We start from the raw sequence: 14,709 nt of genomic DNA on the forward strand, positions 1-14,709 counted from the left end.
TTTAGAAAAGCCATCAATGTGTGGCTTTGGCTAGCCCGTCCCTGTTGTGTCAGTGGTTAAGTGCTTGGTAAACAAGCATAAATGCACTGGAAGATCTAGTATGCTCTGCCGTCTGTGTTGTCTGTGCCGTCTGCTCCTTACCTTTTTCCCCCGCTCTTTTTCGGACTTGCACTTCTACTTGTTATGCCAGTCCACTGTCTAGCTTGACTTGTGTGTTGGTTTCAGGATTTAGTAAAGCATTTCATGCACATAATTTGTGTTTGTCCTTTGTAGACCAAGGTTTATCTGCATCTTTCATCAAACCACCGGGCAATGTTTCTGGAATGGTATTCTTGTTTATGTTAGAATTTATTGAAAGGTTGTTATACTTGTATTTCTTTGCAGTGGGTAGATTATGTTACTGGCATGTTGAGCTGGTGAATAATTTAAACAAAAAGGTGCTGCAATCTATTCTTTATACATGCTGTGAGTGAAATGTATGGCTGTAAAGTTGTACTTTTAAATCGGCAGAACGAAAGGTTTGATTTTCTTCCAAGACATCCTTTTAAAAAAAACTCACCATACGGTAATAAAAATAAATTAATTAATTAATATAAATATATTAAGGGCATAAAGGACATAAACAATTCATAAATACAGTGTATGTAGCTAAACCAAATAGACATTTCCATCTATAGTGAAACCCCTCTAAACCGGACACCCTCAGAACCAAGTAAAATGTCCAGTTTTTAGAGGTATCCAGTTTAGAGATGTTAAGTACTGTACTGATATTTTTTAAAGAACTAAAAAATGTCTGGTTTTGAGAGAATTCCGGTTTATAGAGCACTGGCATAGGAGGGGGGGGGGTAGCAAGGGGGCATGTGCCCCCCAACTTTTCAGATATTTTGCTTTATATTCGCTTTATAATAGTGAAAGAGTATGTAAATATAAAAGTGTGCCTCCCCCCACTTTTTGGCACCTTCCTACGCCACTGTAGAGGGTCTGGTTATAAGAGGTTTCACTGTACTACTGAGGATTTTCACAAGGTTAACATGAACACCAGTAGTCACAAATATGGTTCAGGGGCCCCGAGAACCCCAACTTCTTCTGAATGCCCAGAAAATACATTCCTGAGTGTGATGCATTGTAAGATGTTTCCATCTAATAAAATATTTCTACGATTAAACTTACATATTAAATATATTTTCTTGTTTAGAATATCAGTGTCTGTATATTCAATGTGTTTCTGATCGTCTTAATATTTGTAAGAAGCCTTCATAATTTTGTACGTATGAAAAAAAAAAAATTTAGCAAAAAAAAGAAAAAAAAGAGAAAGAAATTTAACCTAGTAAAAATATTAGAACGATCAGAAACACGTTTAATATACATTTTATGCAGAAAAATATATTTGATATGTAATTACAATCATTAAAAAGTATCTGTTAGTCGATAATATCTTATAAATTGCAGCAAACTCAGGAATGTCCCTTTAAGTGGTCACACAAGGGAATAGATAAAAGTGGCCGCTTAAGACAGGTGGCCGCTGATTACAGGTTGCCACATATATAGTCTTTAAAACATTTGTTGTTGTTTCTTGTTTTACCATCTGTACTGCTAATCAACGGATGTATGCTTCACAGTTGACTATAAATCTTAAACTTATGACATGTCTCCTTCATAAAAAATGCAAATGGAATGTATTAAATTAACCGTTCTCAACAAGTTTGTTTTCTTTTTCTATTTAATTATTTAATTCTTACTATATGCGATGTATGGTCATAGCATGTGAATCTATAAATGTCAAGTGTAGCCTGCTCAGAGGCAATTAGAGTCATACTTTCTAAACACACAGTAGAGATGTCGGGACTGAATGGGTACTAGTATTCCTGAAGGAGTGAAGATCGGTTATTTGCTGCACCTTATCTCTGTTGTTAAAATATCCCTTTTGTATAATAGTAAACATTTAATGTGGCCGCTTATTACAGGTATTTTAGCGATTTGGGATCCGATTTAGATGACCACTGGCCACGTTAGACAGGTGAACACTTATTACAGGTGCATTTACATTATAAATCATTTGGGAGGGAAAAAGTGGCCGCTTAAGGCAGGTGACTGCTGATTACAGGTGGCCGCTAGGACAGGTTTGACTGTATATATATATATATATATATATGGTAAATACATGTATAAGTGGAGTGTATACACACAATAAAATGGTATCTTCCTATCTAATCTGCTGAGTTCTACATCTTAATAAAGATTTACCAGCTGTCGTCTGCACCAGCGGCCATAAAAGAAGTCAGCATCTAAAAGGTCAAAGACTGTTATTTTCTTCTTTTGAAATTCCAGCCCTCTGTTTGTTTTGATTAATGTTGAATACACTAATAGTTTAGACAAAATGACTTCTGTAGCCCTGAATTGCCCAGTTCTTTTTGTTGGTGTTAAATACTGGCTATCGCATGCAAAAATCTGGCAACTTTCCTATTTTGTTTGTTTGTTTTGGTGAACCTGATAAAAGTGCACTTGATGTAGCGGCAATCAACACTGGCATCAGCCTGGTCTGCCTTCTCAGACAATTTCTTACCATAGCTTGTTAGGGAGATTGACAGGTCTTCCTGCAGCAGTATATATAACGGCATGCCGGCACAGTGGAACTGGCCTCCTTTGTCTTGGTGATTCAGTCAACGATATACATGTTGGACTAGAAGGTGATGGATTCCTAAAGTTAAAGTTTGTTTTGTTTAACGACACCACTTGAGCACAATGATTTATTAATCATTGGCTGTTGGATATCAGACATTTGTACTTGGTAATTTTGACTTGTAATCACAGGGAAAACCTGCTACATTTTTCCATTAGCAGCAATATGCACTTTCCCACAGACAGGACAACACATACCATGACCTTTGATATACTGGCTGGAATGAGAAATAGCCCAATGGACACACCAATGGGTGTCGACCATGCATAAGCGTTGCTAAAGATTTTGTTTTGTTTAACGACACCACTAGAGCACAGTGATTTATTAATCATTGGCTGTTGGATATCAGACATTTGTACTTGGTAATTTTGACTTGTAATCACAGGGAAAACCTGCTACATTTTTCCATTAGCAGCAATATGCACTTTCCCACAGACAGGACAACACATACCATGACCTTTGATATACTGGCTGGAATGAGAAATAGCCCAATGGACACACCAATGGGTGTCGACCATGCATAAGCGTTGCTAAAGATTTTGTTTTGTTTAACGACACCACTAGAGCACAGTGATTTATTAATCATTGGCTACTGGATGTCAAACATTTGGTAAGTCTGATATAATTATAGTCTCAGAGAGGAAACCCACTATATTTTTTCATTAGTAGCACAGGATATTTTATATGCACTTTTCCACAGACAGGGCATCACATTCCACAGCCTTGAATATACCAGTCTTGGTGCACTGGTTACTGGGTTCCTGATGTCCAACACAGAATGAAAAAAGCCATTACACCAACTCTCATCTCTCGCCTCTTTAACCATGCAGTCATTAAAGGCAGGGTCACACAGCAAATGATAAAGGCACCAGATTACATGACTTGAAATATACCCTGTATGTATATTCCTCTTCAGCTAAAACCAGCTAAAACTTGCTACCAGAAGCTAGCTATTCAGCAATCACTTTTAAACACCTAATGCTAGATATAATTGAACATTTTTTTCCCCGTCATTTGTATGTTTTCGCCATCAGCGTCGATATTCTTTTGATATCACAACTGAATCTTCCACTATGTTTGTAATACAATTTTAACAGAAAGTAATAGATAAGATAAAGATAAAATTTATTGCATTTAAACATTCCACATGGGAACAGAGTGCACAAAATAACATTAAAAAGTTGCAATATCAACAAACAATTAATGACTATATTTTTACATACATATACATGTATACATATACATGTATGTCACTACTACAGTCTGTTCATTATATTGGAAAACCAACTTGCAAATAACACCTATGTTGGCTGGGTCCTGATTTTTTATAATAAAAATAAACTGCTCTTCATATTTAAAAATGAAGGGTTGTAGTTGGAGATAAAATGAAATAACTTTGACTGCTGATACTAATATTTCTTACATTGTACAATGTAATGAAATTCATCTTCAATGATATTGCATTCATCACAGATGAACATCCATTTCTTAGTGAGTTAATATAATAAATTTGTTTGACCTAGACACATAACATGAAGTGGGGGGGGGGGGGGGGGGATATAAGTACTAGCATGTGAACCCAGCACCTGCCAGCTGGAAGACCAATGGATTAACCTCTGTGCCACTACTGACTACCAACATGGTAAAGCTACCATACTCGGCCCATGCTTATGAAACTGTAGGGTCTAGAATCGAATCTCTAATGACATCACATGAATACAATTTGTTTGGTGTTGCCATGGTGTTAAAAGTCTCAGACTCTGTTAATCTTTGAGTCTAGTTTTATAAGCATGTGTACTGTTCTCTTAAGCTGAGTCTTAACTGATTTAATCCAGCCAAATGTCTTTGTAATACTTTTGACACTTTAGGTGTCTGTTTAAAACCGTATATCTCTTCTTTGTTAGTAAAAATGTTTTTTAAAAACCCATTTCTTTTTCAGGCACTTGAGACATCATTTCGTATGCTGACATCAAGAGGAATCATTCGGCCATTGCACAATGGCGAGGTAAGTGTACATTTTGTTTTGCATACTTGGTTTAGCTTCAACTGGATGAAAACCGGAGCTTTCAATATGGTACATGGATACATGGATACATGTACATGTATGGCCATACGAAAATTTTATTTACAGAGTTGTGAATGTAAAAACAAATTACCTTATGATTCCTTCTTATCCCCCCCGGTCCCCCCCCCCCCCCCCCTCCCCCCTCCACACCTTCCACCATGTCATCAGTTCTGAATACAGTGCTCGGTGTTCTTAATCTTGGTGATGGGTTTTGACACAGTTTTTGTTAAACTTAATAAATACAAACAAAAAATAAAATAAAAAGCACATTTGTGAATTATTTCATGATATCACTTGGAATTAATAAATTTGTAGTTGTTCCATTAAAGAACATGTTTTGTCTTCTGGCTCCTGCTATCCCCTGTAGGTGGCTGATCACTGGATGACACTTGGTGTAAACATCCTCACAGTGAGTTTCCTGTTTAGATTGGAAGATCCTGTCTTGAAATGGTCCCCATACACTGTCATAGGATAGACAGCCTGTTGTGATGAGCTACTATTGGAGCTGGTTTCTTGTACAGCTAAAACCTTGATGACTGATGTTTCCAGTGTTTCCCTGCTCAATGTGTGTGTTCCCACAGAATAGTTAATTAGTTTATCTTGTACACGACAGCAAGCAGTCTCTGCTCTTTAACCGTGTTGACTTGGTGATCCCAGAGATGATCCACTTAATTTAAAACTGTTTATTAGTGTTTATTTACAAAGATAATGTTACCGTGACATTCTGGGTGGGATATATCTCATTGATAGAGTGCTTATCTGAGGATGACAAGTCATAGAATCACTCCCAACGAATTTTAGTTTTTCTCATGAGGAACATTTTGTTTTTAATTTTGAATAGAAGAAAAAGAAGGAAATGCTTTTGTTTAACAACGCACTCAACACATTTTATTTATGGTTATATGGTGTCGGACATATGGTTACGGACCACACCGATATTGAGGGAGGAAACCCACTGTCGCCACTTCATGGGCTACTCTTTTCGATTAGCAGCAAGGCATCTTTTATATGCACCATCCCATAGACAGGATAGCACATACCACAGCCTTTGATGTACCAGTTGTGGTGCACTGGCTGGAGCGAGAAAATTTTCAATAGTGACAGTTTCCACATATATAAATTTTGATTAGCTACAGTTTATACATGTATCAGTTTGAAAAGTGATTAGTACCAACTACTTAATGTTTACTACTTAATGTTTTAGAATTTGCATAGTGAATCGAGATGAGATACTGTAGTCAGAACAAAATGTTCCTTTGCATATTCCAACCAGTGGAGCTGACGGGTATATCAAATGCCATGGCATGTACTGTCCTGTATGTCCAGTGGAAAGTGGATATAAAATATTCATTGTGGAGGTAGTGAGATAATGTTCTCATTATCTAGAATATGTATTGATAACCATACATTAAACAGTGAGATTACGTTCTCATTATCTAGACCATGTATTGAAAACCAGACATTAAACAGTGAGATTACGTTCTCATTATCTAGACCATGTATTGACAACCAGACATTAAACAGTGAGATTACGTTCTCATTATCTAGACCATGTATTGACAACCAGACATTAAACAGTGAGATTACGTTCTCATTATCTAGACCATGTATTGACAACCAGATATTAAACAGTGAGATTACGTTCTCATTATCTAGACCATGTATTGATAACCAGACATTAAACAGTGAGATTACGCTGTCATTATCTAGACCATGTATTGATAACCAGACATTAAACAGTGAGATTACGCTCTCATTATCTAGACCATGTATTGATAACCATACATTAAACAGTTGACAACCATACATTAAACAGCGAGATTACGTTCTCATTATCTAGACCATGTGTTGATAACCATACATTAAACAGCGAGATTACGCTCTCATTATCTAGACCATGTGTTGATAACCATACATTAAACAGCGAGATTACGCTCTCATTATCTAGACCATGTGTTGATAACCATTCATTAAACAGCGAGATTACGCTCTCATTATCTAGACCATGTGTTGATAACCATACATTAAACAGCGAGATTACGCTCTCATTATCTAGACCATGTGTTGATAACCATACATTAAACAGCGAGATTACGCTCTCATTATAAAGACCATGTATTGATAACCATACATTAAACACCAACTAGCCGTAGTTTAACATGTGCTGAGGTGTTGTCAAAACTAAATTAATATTCCTTTCCTCAGTGATTGGGGCAGGACGTAGCCCACTGGTACAGCGCTCGCTCAATGTGCAGTCGGTGTGAGATCGATCCCTGTCGGTGGCCCCATTACGCTATTTCTCGTTCCAGCCAGTGCACCACGACTGGTATATCAAAGGCTGTGGTATGTACTACCCTGTCTGTGGGATGGTGCATATAAAAGATCCCTTGCTACTAATCGAAAAGAGTAGCTCATGAAATGGTGACAGCGGGTTTCCTCTTTCAATATCTGTTTGGTCCTTAACTATATGTCTGATGCCATATAACCGTAAATAGAAATGTGTTGAGTGCGTCATTAAATAAAACATTTCTTTCTTTCTTTCTTTCCTCAGTGATTCTTTTGTTTTTAGAAGGTTACTAAATTGGATTTTTTCTTCTTTTTAATGTAATTATGTGTAAATTTTTAAAAATTATTATTGCATATCAAGACTTGTCAATAAGTAAAACTTATGTACCATTTGTGATTCTGTGTTGCTTTCAGCTTGTAATTTAACACTGAACAGTGGGACCATTACCCAGTATCATACATTTCTCTGTTAAAGCACTACATAATTTTGACAGTTACCACTTAACACATTTGGAAATTTGTGCACTGGAGGCGGAAAAAAGACTGAAATATCTTCAGACTTTGTGACTCCTTCCCAGCTTAATGTCTCAATTTTTCGGAAAGAACATTTTTTTTTTTTTTTTTTTTACCTTCTCAATTTTCTCGAAGAATGTTCTTCCCTTAAATCAAGAGGACACAGTAAATTGTCTCACTTCCCTCATTTTTGACAAGTCGTGCTTAGATTTACGCAGTGTCCAGAAAATTGGTAAGATATGCGGGCTCTTTTTTCCCCGTTATTTATCGCCGATTGCCGTGATTTATTAAATGGTGCGCGGGGAGGGACTGCGTGCAATCATGCGAAATCTTTCACTTCTGACGATAGATTTCAGATAAATTTAACTAGACATAAACTCCCAAGACTGTTCTAATGATGGAGGCGGAAAATTGTTTTGTGACCTGTTTCCTCATATGGGCGTGGTCCACTTCACATGGCAGTAAAAACGTGGCTGACTCGGGGCTTTCTGTCTTGGAGAGAGATAAGACATGTTTCTGCTTTATCGCTGACCACTGACATGTGGCATAACAGTTTGATTTAATAAAAATGTTGTTTACAGTAAATGTCTGCATATATATGTATGTATGTATGTATGTATGTATGTATGTATGTATGTATGTATGTATGTATGTATGTATGCATGTATGTATGCATGTATGCATGTATGTATGCATGCATACAATATATAGATATTCATACATCAATACATACATACATACATACATACATACATACATACATGCATGCATGCATGCATGCATGTATGTATGCATGTATGCATGCATGCATGCATGTATGTATGTATGTATGTATGTATGTATGTATTGATGCATGAATATCTATATATTGTATGTATGTCGAGGTTGACTGTTAAATACAGAGATATTAACGCACTGGCGCAGGGGATAATTAAATCCTTTCTGGCCTCACAAATTGTCCCATGCCATTGCTGGGACTCGAACCTGTGGCACCGAATCACCCGCAAATTGCAAGACTCACCACGATGCGCTCTGAGCTATCGAAGCATCCATATTTAAAGGATGTTCTTTAACTCAACCACATGCATGGGGCCTACAATCTATGCGGTCGATCCCGCTTACGTGCATGAAACAGTGGGCAGACCTGGCACTGGCTAGTATGTATTGATGTATGAATATCTATATATTATATGTATGTTGAGGTTGACTGTTATATACATAGATATTAACGCACTGGCGCAGGGAATGTATGTATGTGTGTGTGTGTGTGTGTGTGTGTGTGTGTGTGTGTGTGTGTGTGTGTGTGTCTGTGTCTGTGTGTGTGTCTGTGTCTGTGTCTGTATGTATGTTTCAAACTTAAAGGGACCATTGTGAGTTTACTGCCATTGTGACAGGTTTACCACAGAGTCTTTTTGATAACTAAGATTACATTACAGAGATATTTTCTTGTTTAGAATATCAGTGTCTGTATAAAGAAGGTGTTTGGTGTTATCCTAATGTCCATATATATTTTATAGAAAATAGAAGTTGCTTATTTTTTGGTTTTATCTATACCTATATATATAGTTATACCTGGCTATCTGCAATTATTGAACATTGTTGGCCAGGTTTTAATCCACCTGATTTTCTGAAACCAACATCATGTCAAACAACCGAATAGTTTGGTTTGTTTTAGGATACTCATTATGGCACAGTTTGCCTGATGAACAGTCATTTTCTTGTGTTTTAATCTCAGTAAAAACAAACTGTCTCTATTATCTGGTGATTGATTCCAGGACTGGCAGTGTTTTAACCCCAGCCTTGATGTGGCAGCCAGAGTTGTTCTCCTCAACAATGGGAGCCCTGATCTATTAGCCAGTAATCAGGTTTATTTAATTACAAAGGGAATCCATTAACCATTATCTGGTTTGTACCACACCCAAAGGAACCGATTGGTCTTATAGACCCTTGATAGGACTTTGTCATGACACACGAGGCGGAGTGTTTCAAAGATTAATGTTTTCACTTTCTCAAATACCGTTAAAGGCTAGGAGGTACTGGGTTCGTGTCACAGTACCGACTTGGCCCATAGTAAATGAAGGAAGGAAAGAAATGTTTTATTTAACGACACGCCCAACACGTTTTATTTACAGTTATATAGCGTCAGACATATGGTTAAGGACCACACAGATATTAAGTCACTGTCGCCACTTCATGGGTTAGCAGCAAGGGATCTTTTATATGCATCATCCCACAGACAGGATAGTACATACCATGGCTTTTGTTATACCAGTTGTGGAGGCACTGCTAAGAGGTGAATAAAGTGTAAGGCCATTTTTGTCATGATACGTGAGGTGGGGTGTGTTTAAAAGATTAATGTTTTCACTTTTCTCACATACTAGCCTTGATGGGGCAGTGGTTATATAAGCTCTCATGTTTAAAGCTAGGAGGTACTGGGTTCGTGTCCCAGTACAGACGCCAAAGCCAGAGTGAAGGCATTGCTAAGAGGTGAAGTGTAAGGCCACTTTGTCGTAACACATGAGGTGGAGTGTGTTTAAAAGATTAAAACTTTTAGCCAGTTTTTTCAATATAATATTATAGAGTATTTCCTTGAAATTTTTTTAAAACTGGCTAATTTAAAGAAACTTTTATTTCTTTAAAGACTAAATTTTATAGCCACTGTGTATGAAAATTAGCAATTGGCTAATTGGCAATGGACGGACTGGGTGAGCCCTGTATAAGGTTATTTATAATTATATACCATTTCATTAGTTATTTTTAACTATATCTTAATAAAAAAACCCATCATAACAGTTATTTTTAACTATATCTTAATTTTTTTTTTTTTAAATGGAGACTTCCCCACTACCATCTCCCACCCCTCAAACTAAACCCACAACAAAACAACAAAAACTCTTCTGTGTATAATTCACTTCTATAATTATTTTGCTTTGCTTTATTACCTCACGTTCCTATGTAACTTCTACCTCAAATAATCATTGGAAGTTACATTTGATGGGCAAGAATTACAGCCACTATGCCTACGATACATGGTTAAAACAAAAAAAGAAAAAAGAAAAAAAAGTTTTTGATTAATCCTCTGTTATCAGAATAGATCTCTTTTGAAATGTATATTGTACAGTGGGACTACAGGTTAATTGCTAGTAAATGATACTAAAAATGCCATTAACTATAATAGGTTTTTGTTGGGCACCTGATCGGGTGAAAGTTTATTTGAAAAAGACCCAGCCGGCATTCTGTTATGTTTTCTTTATTGCTAATTAGTTATGTTTGTGGTAATTACTGCCTTAATGGATTGCAGTTCTGGGGTCCCTTGTATTTGTTTAATTTTATGGATCATTTCATTTTATGGTACAAAATGAAACTGGCCAGTCGAACAATGGTGCTACTGATTTACAGTCCTACTCAAGTCGTAAACATTGATTCTAAATCTAGGAAAAAAGGAAAGGAAAATACAAGTAAAGAAGAAAGGCAAAAACATCTTTCTTTAGTTATTTTATGTCTGAAATCAAATTGCAGTTTCAGTTTTCTTTTGTGGGCAGAAGAATGAAATCTTAGATGAAGAAATCTTAGATGAAGAAATCCTAGATGAAGAAAAATGAGGAATTGTAAAGACTATACTGAATAATTAACCTGTATTGTAGTCATGTTAATATTGTTATATAAATAGATGATTAGCTATGAAGTTTTACTGAATTTTGTTATTGTTGATTATTTCTGATCCCAACTGGTTATTCATGATTTGTTAAGACTATGTTATTTTCTGTCATCTCTAGGAGAGAAATGTGGATAAAAATTCTTCTATTGAATTGTAATAAAAGGAAAAAAAAGTGGATCAGTTATTACAAAAACAGAATTTTGATGCAGATCAGAAAATTGATGTGTGTGAAATGTTGGGCTGATTTATATGAATGAGTTTTGATTTGCATGAATACTCGAGAATTACTTCATAAATCAACAAGATAAAAGGCCATTTTGAGTCTTGTTTATTGGTAAGTTTAGGTTGTGTAGTTTTTTTTTTTTTTTTAAATAACAGTAAGTGGTTACTTCAATATGTGGCAATAATAACTGCAATGTTAACTTCAGTATCAATCCAGGGCTTCTAGATTATGGTAGCCCCACTCCCGTGGCTAGTGATATTCGGTGTTGGGCTAGTAAATAACTACTATTACCATGCCCGACGGCTAGTGAAAAAAGTTGTCAAATGCTGCATTTACGTCTATTTTGTAAATATGAATATCCTGGCCCCACTTCTGCCTCCCCAATCTTAGTGTTTTTTAAGCTCTATCTCCTCCTTTAGGTGACATATCTGATTAGTACTATTAGTAACATTGTATTTACTTTAAAGTAAAGTGGGGCTAGTGGAGTTTTAATCGTGGTTAGTAAATTTTAAAAATGAATGATCCCATGGCTAGTGGATTTTATAAAAATTCTAGAAACCCTGAAATCTCTCCTTTTGTTAAGGTCCAGGTCTCAGTTTTTGTGGAAAAGACAAAAGAAAGAATTTATGTTTAATTCAACAATGCACTCGGCACATTTTATCTACAGTTAAGTGGTGTTGGACATATCATTAACAACCAACGAGATAATTAGAGAGGAAACCTGCTGTTGCCACTCAATGGGCTACTCTTTTCATTTAGCAGCAAGGGATATTTTATATGCGTCGTCCAAGAGACAGAATAATACATACCACAGCCTTTGTTAAACCAGTCGTGGAGCACTGGCTGGAATGAGAAAGAACCCAATGGGCCCACCGACAGTGATCAATCCTAGACTGACCACGCATGAGGTGAGTGCTTTACCACTGGACTATGTCCCACTCATGAGTTTTTATAGACTGCAATAACTTGCCTTTGAATTTTTTTTTCAGAGATCATTAAAGGGACATTCCCGAGTTTGCTGCAACTTTTAATATGTTATCGACTAACAGAGCGTTTTTAATGATTGTAATTACATATCAAATATATTTTTCTGCATAAAATATTAGTGGCTGTATATTAAACGTGTTTCTAATCGTTCTAATATTTTTACTAGGTTAAAGTTAATTTTATTTGCTAAAAAATGATTTTTTCGTACATACGAAATTATTTGAAGACAGAATCCAGTTTGGGCTTCTTACAAATATTATGACGACCAGAAACATATTGAATATACAAACACTGATATTCTAAACAAGAAAATATATTTAATATGTAAGTTTAATTGTAGAAATATTTTATTAGTCGGAAACATCTTACAATACAACAAACTCCGGAATGTCCCTTTAAAGATTGGGACAAAATATTTTTCACTATATTTCTGTGTATACACTCTACATGTAATTATGCTCAGAAGTATGCATGTTTTTTACTACAAAGAAACCCCACCCCCTGCAAACCAAAAACCCCGCCCATGAACCTCCCCCAACACCCATATTTTAAATTTGATTCTGTTGATTTTCATAATTTAGAACTCTGAGAATTGATTTTATTTCTAGTTTCTGTGACATTTTGTCCCTTCATTAAGGTTGATTTTTACCGTGATTACAAATCTGATAACGCATAATAAGATCCATAAGTTATGATGTTACTGGCAAGATTGCATGATGCAGGTAAATTGGGAAGCGAAGCGTGTGTGCCTGTCGAATGCTCTCATTATCTCTCTACCTGTAACAGCCATCACGAGAAACCTAATCCTCAGTCTCATTCCAATATGATGAGATAACGAACGATACTGATACTGATAAGAAAATCTCATTCTCTAATGAGAGTTTTAACTCAGAATATGATGTCTGATGGAAAAGTTTGGCTTTTGGTGATCTCATCATGCTTTAATAAATCTTCTGTCAGTATCTATGCCAATTTTAGAAGAAACGGGAAGCATAATTTCCTTTGCCAGTGAACTGAGGTTGGCTTTTAGAACTATAGAAGCCATTCTGTATGCATCTATTCTGTCACCAGCAATGGATTTTGTTGCTTATTATTTCTCTGGTCTTTTAGCATACATTGGACGCCATATAACCGTAAACAAAAATGCGTTGAGTGCATATTGTCTTTCTTTCTTTTTATCTTTCTTTTACTTATCAATGTAGAGATACAATTCAAACTGAAACTAAGGCGTCATGCTTTTTCCAAATTAAAGCCGCACACCCTAGTTCCATCCAGCGAAAATAAATTATAATTTGGTTAATCTACAAACCTGTAACACACTTAGATCACGTTTTTATCAAATGGAGTGAAAAAGCAGGTTTTATATCGATAAATACCATGGAAATCCCCATGTCCCAATTGCTTGAAATAATTTTGAAAGTTAGTATTCTGATGTCACCGGTAGATGTCGCTCGAAGCACAACAATGCCTTCGTCACGACAAATTTCACAGACTTGGGGTGCGTTCCTTTCACCTCTCCTGGACATGTTCCAACTGTTCTGTCCTGGTTGTATCCCCTGTCCAGATATCGTAAGACTTAGCAAAATGATTGGTTTTAAGGGTTTGTAACGTTTTGTATTGAGACACTTACTTGTCTGAACTTTATTGTTACTGAAAATGTTCACGAATTGTGAAGAAAAATCTCACAAATGAACAACAACAAATCGGATGTTGATTGCGCGAACCGTGCACGAGAAAACAAACCGAACCAAAATGATAACAGTCACGTGGTATACCAACGTCTGTGACATTGAGATGGAAATATCCCCTCTAAAAATAGATTAGACCTTGTCTGCTCATCGGTTTTTTCTCAGAGGCCCGTGCCATTTTATGAAATACGAAAAATGCATTTTGTGGTATTACAAAAACCAGGATTACCAGGATTACCAAAAAACACTTCAAGTGAATGGAAATGTATATTCTAAATAATAAACGGTAAGTAAAGTGCAATTTTATTTGTGAAAAAATGGGTTTAATAGCGAAAAACAACACCGTAATGGTTAACAACAAGCCGTAACTAGGGTGTGTCCCTTTAATGAATATTTTTGGGTCATTATGAAACTTTGGAGACTATATCCCATTAACATGAAACACCCCAAAATGCCACATACATGTATACGGTATGTTACTGGTTTCAAATTTCACTGTACCGGTAACTAAAAATTAATCTTAAAGTTAAAAGTTAAACTTTTGTTTTGTTTAACGACACCACTAGAGCACATTGTTTTATTAATCATTGGCTACTTGATGTCAAATAA

At 36.0% G+C, this 14,709-nt stretch overlaps 1 protein-coding gene across 1 annotated transcript in view; it reads left to right on the forward strand.

Annotated features, from left to right (window-relative positions):
* Positions 1–14,709, forward strand: part of LOC121370507 (transmembrane protein 135-like) — a 205,596-nt gene that overhangs the window by 34,496 nt on the left and 156,391 nt on the right. Inside the window, exon 6 of the mRNA XM_041495790.1 lies at positions 4,620–4,685. Coding sequence (XP_041351724.1) covers positions 4,641–4,685 — 45 coding nt within the window. The 5' untranslated portion in view covers positions 4,620–4,640. The remainder of the gene's footprint in view (positions 1–4,619; positions 4,686–14,709) is intronic.

Source organism: Gigantopelta aegis, chromosome 4 (assembly GCF_016097555.1).
Source record: "Gigantopelta aegis isolate Gae_Host chromosome 4, Gae_host_genome, whole genome shotgun sequence".
NCBI classification, from domain to species: domain Eukaryota; kingdom Metazoa; phylum Mollusca; class Gastropoda; order Neomphalida; family Peltospiridae; genus Gigantopelta; species Gigantopelta aegis.